Raw genomic sequence first — 20,892 nt, 5'->3', positions numbered from 1 at the left:
CCCACAAAAAAACAAGGTTTGAATCCCAGTACAGCACATATACAAAATAAAGATTGGGCACTGGTGATCACACTGGTAATCCTACCCACTCAGGAAGCAGAGATCTGAGGATCATGGCTCCTAGCCTGCCTGGGCAGACAAATCCAGGAGATGCTTATCTCCAATTAACCAACAAAAATCTGGAAGTGGAGGTGTAGCCCAAGTGGTAGAACAATAGCTTTGCGCAAAAAAAAAAATAAGCAAAAGCATGAAGTCCTGAGTTCAAGCCCCAGTACTCACACACACACACACACACACACACACACACACACACACACACACACACGAACAAAAAGGCAGGTGGGACACCTGAGCTTTTGAGACAGACTTGTCTTTGCTGTGTGACCTCTATTCAGTGTTCTGTCAAATAAGGGATGATAATATCATGTTCTCTTGGGGTTCACATGAAGAGTAAGCACAGAATCTGTTTATTCAAGAAGGGACTATTTATAGCTCTTGACATCTCATTTCCTTTAAAAACCCACTGCACACATGAATACTACAGCAATACTTCACCCAGAACTATAGGCAACCTGCTGAGAACCCAGGAGCAAAAACATACAGGGCCTCAAACAAGTACCCACCATACAAAGTAAAGATGGCAGACTCAACATTGGAAAACATTTAATGAAATGTCTGCATCACATTCCATGAGACTCTGTGAACAAATATTGAACTAAATACTTAAGATGTCATAACATTAAGTCAGTGTCACTCATTTTTCAAGTAAGGATGCAAAACATTTTCATAACATTTGAAAATAACTTGCAGCTGGAGTTGTCTTAGTTCACCAGGATTCTTATGCATGTGACAAGATGACTGCCTGAAGACCACAGCCAATCATAAATGAGATGTTATTGCCAAACTGTCCCAAGTAAAAATGCATGCTTTCAATTATTCTAGAGCTCAACTGGTGTGTGTGTGTGTGTGTGTGTGTGTGTGTGTGTGTGTGTGTGTGTGTGTTTGACTACTGGTTCTGTAGGTGCACATTGAGAGACCACATTTGCTGATAGCTATCTTAATAGCAGAGTCCCAAGGTAGCACAGAGAATCAATGGCCAGAGTCAGGAAGAGTACAGTGTGTCCTGCTTAATGAGGGAGATGGGTGTCTTTTACTGTTTACGATGATATGAAATGGAGGCCAGAGGACCTTCTGGAAAATATGAACATTTAAGCAGAGAAGCCCACATGGCCTAAGTTCAGGAATTCAGCCAGGTCTACACAACTCATAAGCAACATACAGGATGCTGACACCCATAAAAGTCTCAGTCCTGGCCCCGTGCCACCTGGCTTTCCTGGGCTCCAGTCTGACCCACAGTGGCTGCCTTTACCCTGCTGGCGTCTGACAGGCTGATCTGCACTGACTCGTCTCCTGGCTGTCCTTCAACATCCTCTTGTTCATCGTGATGTCCTCAATGTCACAGAGCTGTCTTGGCCATCCTGAACCTCAGCACACACCTCATGGCTTCCTTCCTATCCAGACTTAGAATGGCACTGAGAAAGGTGAGCACTGGGGGGCTTCTCTGGCTTTCTTTGAGAATCGCCCTCTCTCCAAGCTCACTTACTACAGACTAGGGAGTATGCCACAGGCTTACCATTCCCCCTGCTTGCATTACAAAGTGTCTGCTATGACCACTGCTTATTAGCCAGCCTATGACATAAGGATACTACCCAGGTGCTTATTAGGGGAGCCAAAGCTTCCAAAGAGAGTGTAGCTTTTGCTTTTTTTTTTTTTCTGGTTTCTGCTTATGGATTTTTAGTCAGGAGGTCTATGTAATCACATAAAGACAAATCAGCTCATTGATGAGCTTATGAGATCCATTCTAGCTCTGCCTTCACTGTCTGTGTGGTAAAGGTAGAGATCTTCACCTTCTCTGAGGAAAGCCAGAGGCAAATGTAAGTCCCCTTCATAACAGTTCACAGAACAGCAAGAGAGAAAATGTAAGTCTATCTACCAGTTGTGGGGTACAACCCCACAGAGAGAAGGGCTGAGATTCTCACCTAATAGGGAGCTACGGCTTTGGCCTCTTCCTGCACCTTGCCCACCATAAAGTATGGTCCTCCTCCACCCCTGCCTCCACTGCCTGCTGGTGACCATGCCAGGCTGTTGCTGCCCTCTAGACAAGGGGAAGAACAGAGAAGTCACAGGAAGCAGTGTGGCTGCAGAGTGCAAGGCCGCCAGATGGGCTGATTCAAATGAGAGCAAATATTCACCCACCTCAAAGTGGCCACAGGTGAGTCACTGCCCAGTAGTTGAGAAGTAACAGTGAATGCACTAACAGTGAGAGAAGGCAGAGGAAGTAAAGAGGGGACTGGACATGTCACCATCAAATGACGCAGGAAGGGCTGCTCCACACATAACAGTCTCAGGAACTTGCTCTTATCAGATCAGACAGAGACCACAGAAGGTACAAACTTGTCAGCAGAAGGGCACTGCTAGGGCCAGCCCCACCCTGTCTGCCCTGGGCCAAAGTAGAGCTAGGGCTCCTCTGACAAAAGCAGCAGCAACCAAACAAAGTCTGGGCCTTGCCCCTCAAGGGGACATCAGGAGCAAGGGGGAAAAGCAGCGGCCATGCAGAATGACTGCAATGGCTCCAAGTTGAAGTCTGTGGATCAGCCTCAGCTCATACACACATATACACATTTACCTGGAAAGTACACCCACACTTTCCATTGACTCTCAAAAGAATCCACAACACCTCCTTTCCCCCGACTCCCCATCCCCCCCAAAAAAAGTTAAAAACCAGTGTTTTGTGGAGGCCTCCTAATGAAAGCAACTGCCAAACCTTCACAGATGGGACCAAACTGGGGGTGGGCCAGTGGAGTCTTCTGCCCAAAGAAGGCAGGCAAAGAGGGGAACATGGCCAGATAGAAGGCAGGTGGTGCCCAAGCCAGCTTCATTTATTTTCTAGTTTTCTAGTTGTCCTGTTGACATGCCCCGGAGAGCAGCAACTCAGGGCTTTCATGTGTGGTTGGTGTGTCTGAAGGACCCTGAACCAACCTCATTCTAACCATCATTTAACAGTCTTACTGAGGCTGTCCTCCTAGGACAAGGAGCTAAGAGTTAACAAAAATCAACCCGGAATGGCTAGCCAGACAGGAGTACCATGGAAAATGACTGGGGTGGGGGGGGAGAGGGGGAAATCATGCTCCCTGGCCTTGCCCCAGGCAGAGTTAATAGCTGTCACCTCTTTGTAACCTGACCCAGTGGCAGCTGTGGGTTTTGTAAAAGGCCCAGACCTGTCTCTTAGGCAGTGCTGCTGAAAGTCAGACCATCTTCTTTAAAAGAGACAGACTCCAAGTCAAAGAGTGATAAAACTCTCATCTGGGCTACTGATTCTCTCCCTCTCTGTGTCTCTCTGTCTCTCTCTTCCTTTCTCCCCCTCTTCTCTCTCGTCTCTCCCTCCCTGTCTCCTTCCCTTTCTCTTTTCTCTCCCCCTTCTCTCTCCCTCTTGTCTTTTTCCCTCTTTCCCTCTCTTCTCTCTTTCTCTCTGTCTCTTTCCCCCCCTCTCTTCTCTCTGCTTCCCTCCTCCCCCTCACACACACACATCTTTCTACACCATCTCAAACCAGAGAGAGGGTTTCAGTTTTCTTTCTTTTTTTTTTTTAAGCAAGGCTTTCCGTTCCCCTTCTTCTCAATTCTCTTCCTGGAGAAATGACCTAATGAGGTCACTGAGATGAGGACAAGAGAGGAGGGAGGGCAGGCCCAGGCCTGGCTGGCCGGCCTTGGAGAGGCAGCCACATTTCTTCCCACAAGGCAGACACAAATTGCCTGCAGCTGTGTTAGCAAAGCTTCACTTTGAAAGGCCCTACCCCTTCCCCTGAGGACATTATCTCCTGCCTCTAATCTGCTCCCAGGCTGCTTGGCATCTTTGGCCTGGGCGCTGGCTCTATCTGCCAGGCTCTGCAGGCAGCCCAAAGGCACAGGGTCAGCCTGCCCCTCCAGCTAAAGATGGCCATTCTTCCCAGGCCAGGCCCCTCCACACCTCGCTCCTGAGTGGCAATGGAGGGTTAGCTAAGTAATCCCAGGGCTTTTTATCAGATTGGTGGTCACTTAGCTCAGGAGCCCCCTACCCAGGTCCCAAGGCCTAGAGGGTGGAAGAGACTGGCTAAGGAAGCAGCAGCTTTCAGGAGGGACTTCTGTAGCCTCAGAACTGGCGGGGTGCCACCTGGCTCTCCTCACTGTACAGAGAGTTCCTCAGTCTAGGGAGGCTCTAATTCCTCCCCCATCCCCAGTGCCTTTTTCTTTAAAAACAAAACAAAATAAAACAAAAAAAAAACACTCTATATCACGGGTCAGCAGCAGTGCGGGCCTCAGGGAGGGGCTGCTCAAAGCAGCTGAGCTCAGCAATTGCATATGGACCTCATCAACCAGCCCCACCCCCAGGTCTCAGCAGGGCAGGGGCTGCTCCTCAGTGATGAAAACTACTTTAGAGCCATGGTCAGCCAACTCCTTTTTTCCTAATTTAAACTTTATTGTCAAAGTGATATACAGAGGGGTTACAGTTTACACAAGTAAGGTAATAAGTACATTTCTTCTTGAAGTATTACCTCCTCCTTCATCTCCTTCCACTACCTCTCACTCACCTCCTCCCACCCCAAAAGTTGTATAGTTCAATTTCCAACAGGGTCCAGTGAGTATCATTGTTGAATTGATTCACCCTTTGTCTCACCCTTTCTTTGATTCTCCCCTTCCCTTCCCTAAATCAGATAAACATATACAAAACAAAGGGTACAGAAATCAAAAACAGAGACAACAGAAAGAAACCAAAGGGAAAGAAAAAAAGAAACAACTGCAACTAGTAGAATAAAGAAAAGTCTTTTGTTTCTATTTCTTGTAGTTGATTTTGATAAGCATCATATATGGTCATATGAACATAGTTATTGAGCCACTGTGATCCTCTCCTAAGAATATCCTCTGCTTCAGCCAATTCTTGTTCTACCCCTACCCCTTTGGCCATAGCCTGATTGCAAAATGTGGTCATGGCCCATCTGAGTACCTTTTAGGCATTTTTAGCCTACCTTGTATAGGCATCCTGTCCAGGGGATGGAAACAATTCCAGCCAAGCCTAGTTCTTTCAGATCTGCTACTGTTTACACTGTATGCTTCCTTGTTACTGGACTTGGGCCTTTAAGATATGTGTGTGTGTGTGTGTGTGTGTGTGTGTGTGTGTGTGTGTGTGTACACATGCACTTTAACCCAAGGCTTGGGTGCTAGCCTTTAGCTTTTTTGCTCTAGGCTAGCCTCTACTATTTGAATCACACTGATGTGTGATGGCTTTTTGTGGGTTAACCGTAGATAAGACTCTTATCAACTTTCCTGCCTGGGCTGTTTTTGAACCTCAATCCTCAGATCTCAGCCTCCTAAATTGCTAGGATTACTAGTATGATCCATTTGTGCTTAGTCTTTATGATCCTTTCATGTCCCAAAATGTCATGTCCTGCCCCTAACTCAAGCTCAGTTACCACCTACAGCCCCTTTGTGGAGGCAGAAACTTTGTGGACTACTAGAATGTTTTCCAAAGGCCCCTGTGTTAACGTTTGGCCCTAGCTTGGAGCTACTGGGAGGATGGTGGAATCTTTAGGTGTTGAGAGCCTAACAGAGGTCTCTATGTGATAGACGGTTACCCTCAGAGAGGTTTGTGGGCCCCAATCTCTGTTTTCCTTAATCTAAGACCATTAGGTAAGAAATTTTGTTCTCCTGTATCCCTGATGTACGGCCTGCCTCAGGCCCCAAAGCTCAAGGCCAATCAATCATAACGAAAAATTCCAAAACTGTGAGCCAAAATAAACCTTGTCTCTATAAAGTCAGTTATATTAGGTATTTTTATTATAGGGATGGAAAGCTGACTAACTGGCCTGTTCAAGAAGAAAGAGGCTGAGGGCCCTCTCTCCAGGAACCTGAACCACCACACTCCCTTAGTCAGCAGCAAACTTTCCATAAACAATAGGCTGGGAAAGGGAGCATTTTAGGCCTGCACAGGTAGCTCATGCCTATCATCCTAGCAACTCAGGAGGCTGAGATCTGAGGATGGAAGTTCAAAGCCAGTCTAACCAGGAGAGTCTTATCTCCAATTAACCAGTAAAAAGCCAAGTGTGTGGCTCCACTGGTAGGACACCAGCCTTAAGGAAAAGGCTGAAGAGGGCTGGGAAGGTGGCTCAGTGGTAGAGCACTTGCCTTGCATGCCTGAGGCCCTGGGTTCAATTCCTCAGCACCACATAAGCAAAAAGAAGTGGTGCGGTGGCTCAAGTGGTAGAGTGCTAGCCTTGAGCTGAAGAGCTGAGGGACAGCGCCCAGGCCCAGAGTTCAGGCCCCACGACCAGACTCAAAAAAAAGGAAAAGGCTGAAGGACAGCACTCAGGCCCTGAGTTCAAGCCCACTACTGGCACACAAAAAACAAACAAACAAACAAAAAGCACAGAGGAGCATTTTAATGCCATAAATATCCCCAAATTCTAGCCACTCAAGAATGTGCCATTTCCTCTTCTTTAGATGCTAAATCTACTTAGAGAATGTGAATTTTCCAGAACTCCAAACCAGCATTACCTTCGAGATGTAGGTCAGCTGCAAAGATCCAACAGCTCCTGCTCCAACAGCCAGGTTCTGAAAGACAGATATTGTTTGTTATAAGTGCACTGCATGAGGCAGGAAAAACAACACTAAGTCAGAAGGCCAACTGCAGTCTATATGCAGTCCCTTAAAACCATTCTTCCTGTAACTCCTGTTCCTCAGCTGCAAAACAGTGGTACCAATTCTTAGCTATCATGCCATAACAACTCCAATGACACTTCAGATTTCTTGATGGAAACCTGTAACATTATCAACATTACCCCTGGCCTTTCATACCACTCTAGGGCAGAGGTTACAAGTATGTGTTCCACCAGTTGTCTGTGAAGTCCCTTAACTACTTGACCTCAATTTTCCTATAATACAATTGAGTATTTCTAATCTGAAAACCTTGTGACCAGCTGTGTTTTGGATTTCAGATTTTAAAATGTTGCATTTTAATGAGAATTCCTAGAGATGAGACCATGCAAACATGTGTCATATTTGTATTACACATATAGCACGGAAGAAATTTTATGCGAGATATTTTTAGTGTACGGCATTTTGACTGCAATCCTGTCACATGAGCACAGGTGTGAAATTTCCCACTTGTCACATCACGTCACGATTGAAAAGGTTTTGTATTAAACCAGGTGTTGGTGGCTCACACCTGTAATCCAAGCTATTTGGGAGGCCAAGATTGGGAGGATTGACGTGCAAAGCCAGCCTAGTTAGAAAAGTTTTCAAGAACCTATCTCAATGAAGAGCCCAGATGGTGTCATGTACCTGTTATCCTAGCTATGCAGGAAGAAAGATCTAAACACAACTAGCAAAAATCAAGGCTGGAGGCATGACTCAGTGTTAACAGTGCCAGCCAAACAAGCATGAGAACCTAAGTTCAAACTCAGTACAGCCAGAATAAAAAGAATGTTTCAACCAACCCAGATGCCCCTCAGTAGATGAATGGACCAAGAAAATGTGGTTTATATACACAATGGAATTCTATGCCTCCATCAGAAAAAATGACATTGCCCCATTTGTTAGGAAATGCAAAGACTTGGAAAAAATTATATTAAGTGAAGTAAGCCAGGCCCAAAGAAACATAGGTCCCATGGTTTCCCTTATTTGCAATAACTAGTATATGTCTGAAACAAGCAGATAAGGTCAGATAAGTTGATGTTAGGCGAAATGAACCCCAAGATAAGGATTCAAATGCTTTTTCTTTCCTGCAATTGTTTCTAACATTTATAAGATGATTTCTTTGTTGCTTTGTATGTCCCGCCCCCACGGTATAACCCCTGCTTTCACTGTATTTGATGTTGTTATAATTTGTGGAGGGGAAGGGAAAAAACAAATCATTTAAATAGGGATACAGGTGAACCCATTGTAAAAATGAGATGTACAAGTCGTTATGTAGAAAACGAACTTTACAACTTTGGTGGGGGGTGAGGGGGAGGCAGATTGGGTGAGGGGAGAGCAGGGGGAGGGTGGGAAGGGATGGAAAGGGGAAACAAAGGAGGAGGCTACAATACTTGATAAGAAATGTACTCATGGGGCTGGGAAGGTGGCTCAGTGGTAGAGTGCTTGCCTTGCATGCATGAGGCCCTGGGTTCAATTCCTCAGCACCACATAAGCAAAAAGAACAGAAGTGGCGCTGTGGCTCAAGTGGTAGAGCGCTAGCCTTGAGCTGAAGAGCTGAGGGACAGCGCCCAGGCCCAGAGTTCAGGCCCCACAACTGGACCCAAAACTAAATTTAAAAAAAAAAATGTACTCATTACCTTGCCCATGTAATTGTAACCCCTCTGTACAGTATTTTCACAATTTAAAAAAAAGGAAGTTTCATATTTTGGAGCAGTTATGATTTCAAGTATTAGAGCGTCCCTGCTCTATTTTTTAATTCATCATAAGACAACTGTAGAATTAGATGATTTATACTTATTTCCAACTTTATAGTGATTCTTTGTTTTTTCTTTTAAAGGAAACTTAGACAGGATTAAGAGAGATGGGCTTTGTCATCCCCAAATCAGAGTCCCAAATGGAGCCACAAATCCCCAAATGTAAAGAGTGATTGATAAGAGCATTCCAGTAAAAACACTTCTTCGAAGAGTCCTATGCCAAGAGCAGACCCCCATCTGCAAGGCCTCATTGTGTCCCAGAGTCTAGGGATCCACAGAGCCATAGGGCTCTGCCCGCACCCTACATCACAGTCTAAGAAAGTATCTTGTGAATGGGGAGGTCAGACTCTTGGTGGCCACACCTGAAGTGAAGCTTAGGTTTCCTGATTTTCACACCAAAACCCTAAAAGAAGTATGGTGTAATTTAAAAAGCTTGAACTTCTGGAATTCTAGCAGTAACATTAGTGTTCTATGAGCAGGATATGTTTCTTCTCCTGTAGAGGTAATAAGCTATGTACAGTAGGTGGATAAAAGTACTACATAACACCATACAGGGAGAACCCAGTACACAGTGGCTTCTGTCTCCTCCACTAGGCTAATTACAAGAGTCAAGTGCCAAGGCTCAGAGGGCTTCTCCTGCACAACTATCCTCAAACCACAGCCCAAGACCTCCAGATCCCTCTCTTCAATTATGAGTAATAAACTGGGACTGGGGGTGACAGGACTCTAACCCAACCCACTGGATAATGACAGATAGCAGCTGATCAGATGTCAATGATGTCATTCTCACTCCCTCCCAACTTTCTCCCCTGTCCCTAGCCAGCTTTCCAAGCCCAGCTATCCCAGGGGAGATAATGGGTCCCCATCCTCTCATCCACACACCATCTATGTTAATCCTAGGCTCTGCTCAAGAGAAGCCAGTGGAAAATGGTTAATGTCTGAAATGCTATTTTCCCTCCTCCTTCCTCCCCATCCAGGATTCTTGAGGCTTGATCCAAACTGACACTCAGTGTCCACTCCAATTACTAGACCTAAAAGATTAATGATGAAAGTTCACTGCCAAGGTGGCACATGGGCAGCCCTAGGAAGATACTTCCTGATTAAGGAAGGATGTGCCAACACGCTTGAGCTGAGGGCTGGGTAGCCAGCCATCATGGTAGGAATGCTGGGGCCTAGCACCCCAAAAGACACAGGGTGTTGCAGCTGGAGAGGATGTTACTCAGGGCCACAGCTCTGCTTCTTCAGGCAAAGGACAACTCAGGGTTCTCCCACAAAACACTGCATCAAAATCAAGTAGAATATGATCAGAAGAAAGATAATATGTTTTTGACATACTCCCTAGTTCCTAGCATGGTGGCTCATGCCTGTAATCATAACTACTTGGGACAGAGACTGAAAGGATCCTGGTTTGAGACCAGCATGACAGAAAGTTCACAAGATTCCCATCACAATCAACAAAAACCCAGGCACAATGGTGTGTGCTTGTTATCCTAGCTACATGGAAAGCTTCAATAGGAGGATTGTGGTCCAGACCCTACTCAAAACAACTAAAGCAACTGGATGCCAGTAGCTCATACCTGTAATTCCAGCTACTCAGGAGACTGAGATCAGAATGATTACAGTTTGAGGCTAGTGTGGGCCCCAAATATTCACTATATTCCATCTCGAAAATAACCAGTAAAAAGAGGACTAGAAGCATGGCTCAATTGTAGAGTGCCAGCCTAGTAAGCAGCAAGACTCTGAGTTCAAACCCCAATACTACTAATAACAATAATAAGTAAGTAAGTAAATAAATAAATAAAACAAAAAGGACTGAGGGCATGGTTGGATCATTTTAGTGCCTGACTAGCATGTGCAAGGCACTGAATTCAAACCCAGGAATCACCAGAAGGAAAAAGAAAAGAAAAAAACATAGCTCCTTAGTGATCTCTATTCAGGTCTAAGTGTAAGAACTAATTCTTTATCCAATTCAGGCCTACATATAAGATCTGCTGATTGAAACAACAAAATTTAGCCCTGCATTATGAATTTATTAGATTGTAAATACACTGAAGGCAGAGCCCAGACATCAAGATGGGGACATTTGAGCCGATTCAGAATAGAGACAAAAACTGGGGGGAAGCCTAGTCATTCATTTATTCATGTTTATTATTTTATGTTAGTGCAGGGGATTGAACCCAGGTCCTCACACATGTTAGCCATGTATTTTACCACTGAGCTATAACCCAGGCTTTTTTTGTGTGTGCTAATACTAGAACTTGAACTCAGGGCCTCAAACTCTCATTCAGCTTTCTAGTACATGGCTAACACCCTATCACTTAAAACCACATCTCCAGCCCAGCTATTTGCTAATTAATTGGAGATGGAGACTCAAGAATTTTTCAACGTGGGTTGATTCTGATCCTCAATCCTCCAGGCCTCAGCCTTCTGAGTAGCTATTATTAGCTGGTAGCTAGTATTTCTTGTTCAAGTAGAAGATTTTACTCATGTGAACTTGACTGTCTTCTAGTGAGAATAAAAAAGAGCAGAGGTTGAGCACCACTGGTTCATGCCTGTCATCCTAGCTACTCAGGAGGCTGAGATCTGATGAATGTGATTCGAAGCCAACCTAAACAGGAAACTGTGAGGCATAGGCACCAGCACTCAGCATGGAGAGATTTATAACCAACAAATACCCAGGTTTCATCCCCAGAGCTGTAACTGATCTGCAGTAGGGCTTAGTCATCTGTGTGCGCTTAAAGGGTTTTCAGAGAATGCATAGTGCTGCCAGGCTGGGGCAGCCTGCTGCTGACATGTGCTGGGGTGCTGACTGGGTAGGGAGACAGCACATGGTGAGATAAAAAGCCCTATCCAGACTGCGGCCCAGAGTACCTCGCTGGCTACAGTACCAGCAGTGCTGAGGGAGAAAGAAGGGAAGAATGGGGTGGAGATGACACGGGGGAAGGGACCAGGTCTCCATGCTGTGTGCACAGCCCGCAGCCACTGCACAAGCACCAGGAGGTATGTAAGACAGCATGGCCTGTGCATTTCTCAGACTTCTAGCCATTCTAGAACAATGTAGGGCACAGGGCAGGTTCTTGTTAGCTGAGTTCTTTGAAAGGGCACTGTGAATGCCTTTTTTTTTTTTTTTTTTTGGTTGTGGGGCTTGAACTCTGGGCCTGAGTGCTGTCCCTCAGCTCTTCAGCTCAAGGCGAGCACTCTACCACTTGAGCTACTGCGCCACTTCCAGTTTTCTTGTGGTTTATTGGAGATAAGAGTCTCTCAGGTCTTTCCTGCCCGGGCTGGCTTTGAACTGTGATCCTCAGATCTCAGCCTCCTGAGTAGCTAGGATTACAGGCGTGAGCCACCAGTGCCCGGCTATGCCCTGATTTTTTGCTTAAGAGTTCTTCTGCTCTAAGGACCTCAAAAGAGTGGCAAGTATGTGGTTTACTCTCTTTCATCACCAATGAAGGGGCTGGGGCGTCCATGCAGATACTTTGTTGTGCCTCCTGCACAGTAAGCCTTTCCTACAAACTGCATATTTCTTGTTAAAGTAGAAACAAATTACCCATGTGACCTTGAATCCCTTATAGTGAGAATAAAAAAAGGCAAAGGCTGGGCTCCTTCCTGTCATCCTAGCTATTCAGGAGGTAAAGATCTGAGGAATGTGGCTAAAACCAGCCTAGGCAGGAAAGTCTATGAGACTACTCTCCAATAAAAACTACCCCCTCAAAAGCCAGAAGTGAGCTGTGGCTGAAGTGGTAGTGCTTGTCTTGAGCAAGAAAAGTTTGGGACAGCACCCAGGCCCTGAGTTCAAGCCCCAGGACCAGGACACACACACACACACACACACACACACACACACAAAAAGCACAAAAGTGGCCAGAGGTCCCAACTACAGATGCATGAGTGAGTTCACAGAACATCAGCCCTAACAAATTCCATGAACATTTCTTGGTCTACCACCTGACTAGAAGGCTCAACTGAGGGAAGTAACTTCCAGAAGAAGCCCAGAGAAGGTAAAGTTTTAAATGCCTAGCTTTGTCAGAGCACCACCTGAGAAAGATAGAAGGAAATAGGGATATAACTAGAGACTACTATGTACCTCCCTGGCTGCTAGATTCTTCCACATGTGTGGCTTGATACCAACAATCCCATGCCCCAGAAGAAGCTAGGGATCCAGCAGGTAAGGTCACTGTCCCACGATCACACAAAAGGCAAGCAGTCAAGCCAATATTCAAACCCAACCCTTCTGGATTCCCAAAGCTCCACAGCACTTTCCTTTCTGTTATGCCACCTCCCATGAGACAGTATCTAAGAGTTGATTATCATTGAAAGGTAAATACAAAAGCCAGACCAGCAGAGTTCCACCAAATAAGGCCCTAGAAAGTTGCCCAAGCTGGGCAGCACAGGAACTAGTCCAACTGGCTCTTCAATGCCACATTCCCAAAGACCAGGGACAGAACTAGTATGAAGGAGGAAGCAGGGAGAAGGGCTGGCACTCCTTTACCTTATTGTACACCTCTAGGATGACCGGCTAGCTGTAAGGAACCTACTAGGGCAAACAAAAGCAGCTTGCTAGCTGGAAATAGGGCATGAGCAAATGACTTCCCTCCAGGCACAGCTCAACCCACCAGATCCAAAGGAGAGAAGTTTCCCAGGGAGCAATGTGTCATGCGGTAGAAGGGGAGGTGGGCACTGCTCTAAGTCTGATATTCCACAGTCTTCCCTGTGGCCTCAGAGAAAAACCAAAGGAAGGTAACCAAGTTGTTTCTGGCACCAGGTGCCCTGGGCAGTGGCTTTACCTGCTGTTGTGGTGCCAAAGACATCTGTCTTTTCTCTGTGGGCCGACTTCCTGGAATGAACTGAGGGCACTTCAAATGCCCATCGCTTTCTCCATTCTCCTGTTCAACAGGCATATTTTAATCTTTCATGAGAAGCCAATTTTAGATCCTTAGCTGTTGTGTTGTGTTCATGCTCCCATTCGATTCCCTGGAGGCCTGTTTCTCATTGACATATGCCAGGCACTCAATTTTATATATGGACGGGTATTGAGACTTGAACTCACAGCTTCCTACTCTTGCTTGGCTTGTCTCAGACTCAACGCTGGGCTCCACAATTTGAACCACATCTCTCTACTTCTAGATTTTTGGTGGTTAACTGGAGATAGGAATTTCACAGACTTTTTTGCCCACTGACTTAGAACTGGGATGCTCAGATTTCAACCTTCTAAGTAGCTTCTAAGGTGTGAACTCTACCACTCAGCTACATCATGTACTTTCTACATTTGTGCTGTTGCCGCCTCACAGCCTTTGCTTTTACATTCCCTGGTCTTACATTTATGAAAATATAAAGAATACTCTCATTTTAATCTCCATCATTTCTCCTTCCAAAGAGGATGACTTGTCATCTTCAGATCACCATTTATCCGTAATTCCTTGCTTACAAATGTTAGCTACATGTTTGTAAGTGCAAAATGTGCAGTATTAAGTATTACTCTATTATTTTGAAATTAATGACACCAGCCACATTTTAAACGCCATGGTTACCAAAAACAGATCTAAACTTATGGCTTGTAAAATGTGTAAATTGAAAATGCATCCCATTAAAACGTTTGGCTTGTTAAATGACTATAAAATACAGGACACTAGACAACACCACTCATTACTGTTCAATGATGGCCAGGTCTGCAGGAAGCAGTTTGACACATGGAGATCCGACTACTCCCCTTCAGTCTGTTCCCAAACCTACCCTGTTTTTCCTTCACAGGCCTGTAACCTCGTCCCTCCTCTGAATCTAGGCACCTCACCAACCCAGACCCCCAGGAAGCTCTGGGACAACATTCTAGTTGTCACCATCTGCTCTCTGGACCCCTGATGTCACTGCCAGAACACACTTCCTCCATGAACCCCACCTCCACCACACTTGAGAGCTGATCAAAGCACTTTCACATGTTTCTGTGTGATTCCCCAGCACTGGGGCAGACAGAAACCACCAACACCGCTGCTGCTTCTATTACACGTGAGGAACGTGAGGAGAGGAGGCTCAAAATGCTGGGTGTGTGTTCAAAGCAGTACAAGCACAAGGTCCTCAATTCAAACCACCTCACTGGCAGGGGGGGGGAGGAAAAAAAACCCACAATGTTTTTTTACTTATTAGCCGATAAAAATGGGCCCCAAAGGAAAATCTCACTGGCAGCCCTTCCCTAAAAACATAATAGCCTTCTTCTTTACCTTAGAGACACAATTGTGTGTGTGTGTGTGTGTGTATGTGTGTGTGCGCATGCGCATGCACGCGCGCGTGTGTGCATGTGCCAGTTCTACAGCTTGAAATCAAGGCCTGGGAACTGTCCCTTAGCTTTTTTGCTCAAGGTTGGTGCTCTACCAGTTGAGCCACAGCTCCACTTCTGGCTTTCTTTCGTAGTTTGTTGGAAATGAGAGTCTCATGGGGGTGATACTGATCAAGATGTATTCTATTTATAAGCTGCTTTGTTAAATGACAATTCCTTTGTACAACTACTTAAAGATTTTTAGAAAAAAAGTCTCATGGGCTTTCCTGCCTGGAATGGCTTCAAACCGCAATTCTCAGGTCTCAGCCTCCTGAGTAGCTAGGATTACAGGCATCATGAGCCACTGATGCTTGGCAAAGGAATTTTTTTAAATGAGGTGGGTTTTTAAATATAGCGGGTTTTGTTGTGTGTAAGTAGATATACCAGGAGCAAGTGGCTCACACCTGTAATCCTAGCTAATCAGAAGGCTAAGACCTGAGAATTACAGTTTGAAGCCAGCCCAGGCAGGAAAGTCCATGAGACTCTTATCTATAAGTAACTACCACAAAACCAGAAGTGACATGGTGGCTCAAAGTGGTAGAGTACTAGCCTAGAAAAGGCTCTGGAATAGCACCCAGGTCCTGAGTTCAAGCCCCATGACCAATAATAAATAAAAAAGATGTATGCATAGAGATGTATATAGTAGACATGTTAAACTAATGGTATGTCTACAAAACATGTAACAATGCAACCAAAGCCAATTCTAAGAAAACTTAAAACGCTTATCATGGTCTTACAACAGTACAATAGTAACATTTCTGCTAAATTCTATTTCAATGTTTTTAGTTGCTTGCATTTTGTTTTTTCGTTTGTGTTGGTACTAGGGCTTGAACTCAGGGCCCTACCTAATATCCCTTAGTTTTTTCACTCAAGGCTGGTGCTCTACCACTTGAGCCACAGTTCATCTCATGGACTTTCTTGCCCAAGCTGGAGTCAACCCTTGATCCTCAGATCCTGGCCTTCAAAGTGTTTAGGATTACAGGCGTGAGCCACCAGTACCCGGCTTAGTTTCTTCCGTTTCAGTACCAAGTAGGGCTATCAACATGACTTCTCCAAACCAAGCTTTTGGCTTTTCAGTTTTGTTTTGCTTTGTTTTTGAGGGGATAACAAAGTCACAAGACCTCAAACACATTAAGCACAAGTTCTAGCACTGAGCTGCATCTCTAGACCTTTATATTTAAAATTGAGACAAAATACTGTTCTAGAACATTATTATCACAAGAAAGAAATAAAACTCAATTTGTAATGCCTTATACTAACTTTCAAAAAGCCTGCCCAATTTAAATTCCCAAATCTTCAGCTTAGTACTAATATCACCATTAGCACAATGTGCACTTTGTCATTTGGAGCCATTTTTTTTTCCCTCAAAGAATGCTGTATGCTGATTCCAGTAAAACACAGACTACAGCTCACCAGCATTTCTCCTTACCCTTACTCTATTGTACCAACACAGATGGCTAATATGTCAGTTACACTGCGTTCGTAAAGTCAAAAACTTTGAACACGATGAATAAATGACAAAATAAGAATTTTAAAAGAAAAAATACAAGAAGTAAACTAAACAGAAAACCCAACAAACTTAGCCCGAGCCATTGCTGAGCCGAGTGCTGCAATGATGGTCACATATTTGAAGAACAGCAAAAAACAAAGCAGGACGAAAACAAAAAGACCTAGCTTTGCTGGCTGCCCTGCCATGGAGCCTATGTGGCTGGAGGATGAGGGAGGAGAAGGGAGGAGCCTGTCACTGTCTCCACTTTCCTACATTGAATTTTGCACTGCTCATTTTTAAAAGCAAGCAATTTCCTGACTCTTGGCATTTAGACAGATTGAAGTGGATAATGCAAAAACCTTTTAAATATTGGTGGATTTCAGCCAAACTTTAAGAAGACTTCTCATACAAAGAAGCATAATTATTTTCAAAACACCCATTTTCAGCCAGCCTTGAAGACAACATCATTGTCCATTATAAATTACATATTAATAGAATCTTCCCCCACACTGTTTCTTTCCACAAAAATGCAGACAAATATCCATCTCATAGTTAGCACTGCTAAAGCTCTTTGTCCCTGTTGATGGAAAAACCTATTTCCAGTTTTTTTTTTCCTTTTTAACAGAGCAAAAGGGTTTTGATTGGGGTCCCAGATTCACCAAGAGAGATGCAATCTTCTTTCAGATATTATGATGTTCCAATATGATGTATCATAATGGAAAAATAAATGCACCTAAGTAATTTATTTATTTTTTGGTACTGGTCCTGGGGCTTGAATTCAGGGTCTGGCCACTGTCCCTGAGCTTTTTGTTCAAGGTTAGCACTCACCTCCACTTCTGGCTTTTTAGTAATTAACTGGAGATAAGCCTCTCACAGACTTTCCTGCCTGGACTGGCTTTGAACCATGATCCTCAGATCTTAAGTCTCCTGAGTAGCTAGGATTATATACATGAGTCACCAGTGCCCAGCTCATGGTGAACATTCTTTCTGCAATAAGAACTGTTTGTCTGATGTTGTCAGCACATCAACTTTTAAATACATCAGCCAAATACATCAATACTACTGACGCCTTCTGTTTAGAGGGTTCATTTTTAGCTAATGGATTTTGTCCTTAGATTAGTGTCACTAATGCCTGGGAATGGAAAATCCTGGATCCTTACTTTTACCACAATGATTCAAAATACTGCCACACATTCAAGGTTAATTATAGCCCATGCTGAGTTCTGCTCCCTGCTTATTCCTCCCCCATGCCCCACTGGCAGATACTGTGGCCTCTCCCACTCCCACGCTGTGCTTCAGGGGACTGATCTTTGGTTCCTGGAAGCCATCTTTTCTACTTTAGTAGAGCCCTAGTCAGTGACCATCCAGCAAAGGCACATGAAGTCCAGCTCTCTTAGGACAATTCTTAGCCTAGCTCACCCCAGAGCTCCCTCAAGCTAAGGCTGAAACCTATCCTTGCCACTTCCCTTTATGCTCACACCCTTGGCTGGCTTTCTCCCTTCCTCTGTCACCTCCCCAACTGGCCTCCTAGGCCTTCCTTAGCACTTCCTCAATGAAAAGCTGGCCCACAAATCCTCGTCTCAGCGCAGGCAGGTCTCCACTCTTTACCACAGGGTCTTCTGGGACCCTAGCCACAAGCCCTCCCCCACCCCATGCTCCTCATCAACTCTACTCAGGACAGAGTAGGTACAATCATCACATGAAACCTTGTGCATTAAAACATTTCAAAAATCTGTACAATGACTGCAAATGTGAACAATGGGTGATTATCTATCACTCCACGCTCACGTCTATAATCCTAACTACTCAGGAGGCTGAGACCTAAGGGTCACAGTTCAAAGCCAGCCCAGGCAGAAAAGTCCCCATGCCAGAAGTGGAGCTATGGATCAAGTGGTAAAACACTAGCCTTGAGCACAAAGAAACTCAGGCACAGTGCCCAGGCCCTGAGTTCAAGCCCCACAACCAACAAAAAAAATTACTCTAATCAATGTAGTACTGGTACGCACTAGACACTATGTTGAAAATGAACTATACAACTTGTGGGTGGGGATGGAGTGGAAAGATGGGAGAGAGTGAGAGAAGGGGTGATACTGTTCAAAAAGAAATGTAGTCTTTACCTTCTTTACCTGATTTATACATAACTGTAACCCCTTTGTACATACCTTTTTGTACTATCCATAAATTTTTTTTCAAACCACTCTAATCTCATTCACTGGTCTGTGAGGGCACCTCTCCATGAAGGGGAACCCCGTAACTCCCCCTCCCCAATTTGTACTTAATCATCTAGCTCTCAATCTGCAATGGAGACTCCATGGAGCCAGAGATTCTGTCTTGTTTCCTGGGGTGACTTAGCAGCCAGACTCCATTATAACATACTGGACAAGATTAGCAAATAATGTGAGGTGATTCTTCTTAGCTCAAAAATGACTTGCCTAAGACACCAATCAATGGAGTAGAGGAGTCTAGATTGTAACCTTGATCTCTGAGACCTTTTCATGGGAGAGTCCACTCCAGGCCTCCATCTTACCCTCATGCACACCAACCAAGGAAAATCACAACCCCTTCTCCTACAACCGAAATGTTGGCATCTGCACACTGGCATTGACAACAAATGATAGACTATCTTATTATAAGAATGGACTAAGATTATTAGTCCTGAAGCTCCCTGGTAGCAAAGACCTCATTGAATTCCCATCCCACTTCATCCACAAGACCCTCCACAGAGCTGAGGAAAAACAGCAGAAAGAGGAAGAAGTCACAGATGTGGGCAGAGACTGAACTAACCATCTGTGAGATGTAGAACAAAGAGGAACATCAGCCCCAAGCCCCAGAATTAGTGAGGGGACTGAATGAGATAGTCTATGCAAAGTGTCTCACACAATACCTGGTCTATGGTAAGCATGCAGTACACACTACAAATAGTTGAAACAACCGAAAAGGACAAGGCTGGGAGAATACCAGCTACCAAGGAGGCTTAAACAAGAAAGATCAGAGACTTAGGTTCAGAAAATCCCGTTTATCAATGCCAGTTAAATAACTATGACACCACATCAAGAGTCTTTCCTAGCTAGGCAATGGTGGCTTGCTCCTATAATCCTAGCTACTCTGGAAGATGAGATCTAAGGATCTCCATTCAAGGCCAGCCAAGGCAGGAAAGTCTGTGAGACTCGCATCTCCAATTAACTACCAAAAAGCCAAATGGAGCTGTGGCTCAAGTGTTAGAACACTAACCTTGAGAACAAAAGCTCAGAGAAGGTGCCCAGGATCTGAGTTCAAGCCCCAGGACTGGCACACACATACACACACAAAGCAAATTAAAGAGTCTCCTTTTCCTGGTAAATGGTAAACAGTCTCTGATGTCTTTCTCTCCACTGGGACAGATCATCATACTGTAGTGTTTCTGTTCCATTTCAGTCCAGTCTCTAATCCCAGGAATGTAATATTAAACTTTCTGCAGTTCCTAAGGACCAACCTGCCTTCTGAACATCAATTCTTCCATCCCTCTTTAGTTTATTCAGTCCTTCATCAAATGTTGGACATGACTGAACATTAGAGATCAAAGGCTCAGCCAGATGCACTCTCTACCCTGTAGATCCTCCCAGTCCTGAGAGTCTGTTGGCTTCTCTTTCTCAATCAGAGACTACCTTTACAGACTTTCCATCCTCCCAAGCCAGCCACCCTAAGATGACTGGCTCATTAGCAGCAATGAGGACAAGGGTACCAGAGCCAGACTGCCAGGCTGAAAGTCCTGGCTCTGCCACTTTCTTCTTATGTAACCCCTCTGCCTCACCTCCCTCACCTTTGACAATGAGGACAGTAACACCCACCAATCACACTTGCTGTCAGAGTGAAATGAAAACCCCATGGAACTAGGCATTGGTGGCTCTCTCCTATAATCCTAGCTACTCAGGAGGCTGAGATCTGAAGATCACAGAAAAGTTTGTGAGGCTCTTATCTCCAATTAACTGGCAAAACATCAGAAGTGAGGTGTGGCTCAAGTGCCAGAACACTAACTTTGAGTAAAGGGCCAGCATTGAGTTCAAGCCCCAGTATCAGAAGAAGAAAAAAGGAAGAAAATGCTGGTGCTTAGCTTAACTTAGTGATAAATGTTCATGCATATCATCTTACAATCTGCCAAAGCACTCCTCAAGTCTAGAGAGAGGCTGCTTGGCCATGAATACAACAAAGAACTAACCCAACAAACGAAGAAACCAAATGTTCTGAACTATCACCAGCTTACATGCAGTAAGGCTTTTTTGTTTTAGGTATGTGTGCCAAGCCAGCTGAAATCTACTGTTTACTGGGAACATGCAAAGGTTCCCCAGCAATGGGCCACAAACTCACCCTGGAAATTCAAATCCAAGGTTATCACACAAAGAGCATCCTGAGAGCTCAGCTGGTAGGGATGGGGAGGAGACCCTCTAGGTAGGGCAGGAACTGGCATAAAGGCTGACACCAGAGGGCTGGGAAGGTGGTTCAGTGGTAGAGCGCTTGCCTTGCATGCCTGAGGCTCTGGGTTCGATTCCTCAGCACCACATAAGCAAAAAGAAAAAAGCAGGAAGTGGTGCTGTGGCTCAAGTGGTAGAGCACTAGCCTTGAGCTGAAGAGCTGAGGGA

General features: G+C 44.8%; 1 protein-coding gene across 1 annotated transcript in view; it reads right to left on the bottom strand.

Annotated features, from left to right (window-relative positions):
• Plekha2 (pleckstrin homology domain containing, family A (phosphoinositide binding specific) member 2) overlaps positions 1-20,892 on the bottom strand; it is a 73,237-nt gene that overhangs the window by 24,729 nt on the left and 27,616 nt on the right. The window contains exons 2-3 of the mRNA XM_013024310.1: positions 14,374-14,391; positions 6,586-6,642 (exon numbers count right to left, since the gene is read on the bottom strand). Of these exons, the coding sequence (XP_012879764.1) occupies positions 6,586-6,642; positions 14,374-14,391 (75 nt within the window). The remainder of the gene's footprint in view (positions 1-6,585; positions 6,643-14,373; positions 14,392-20,892) is intronic.

This window comes from Dipodomys ordii, unplaced genomic scaffold (assembly GCF_000151885.1).
Source record: "Dipodomys ordii isolate 6190 unplaced genomic scaffold, Dord_2.0 Scaffold4, whole genome shotgun sequence".
NCBI lineage: Eukaryota > Metazoa > Chordata > Mammalia > Rodentia > Heteromyidae > Dipodomys > Dipodomys ordii.
Note: the sequence above shows the minus strand (reverse complement) of the source record. Positions and strands in the feature narration are given on the sequence as shown.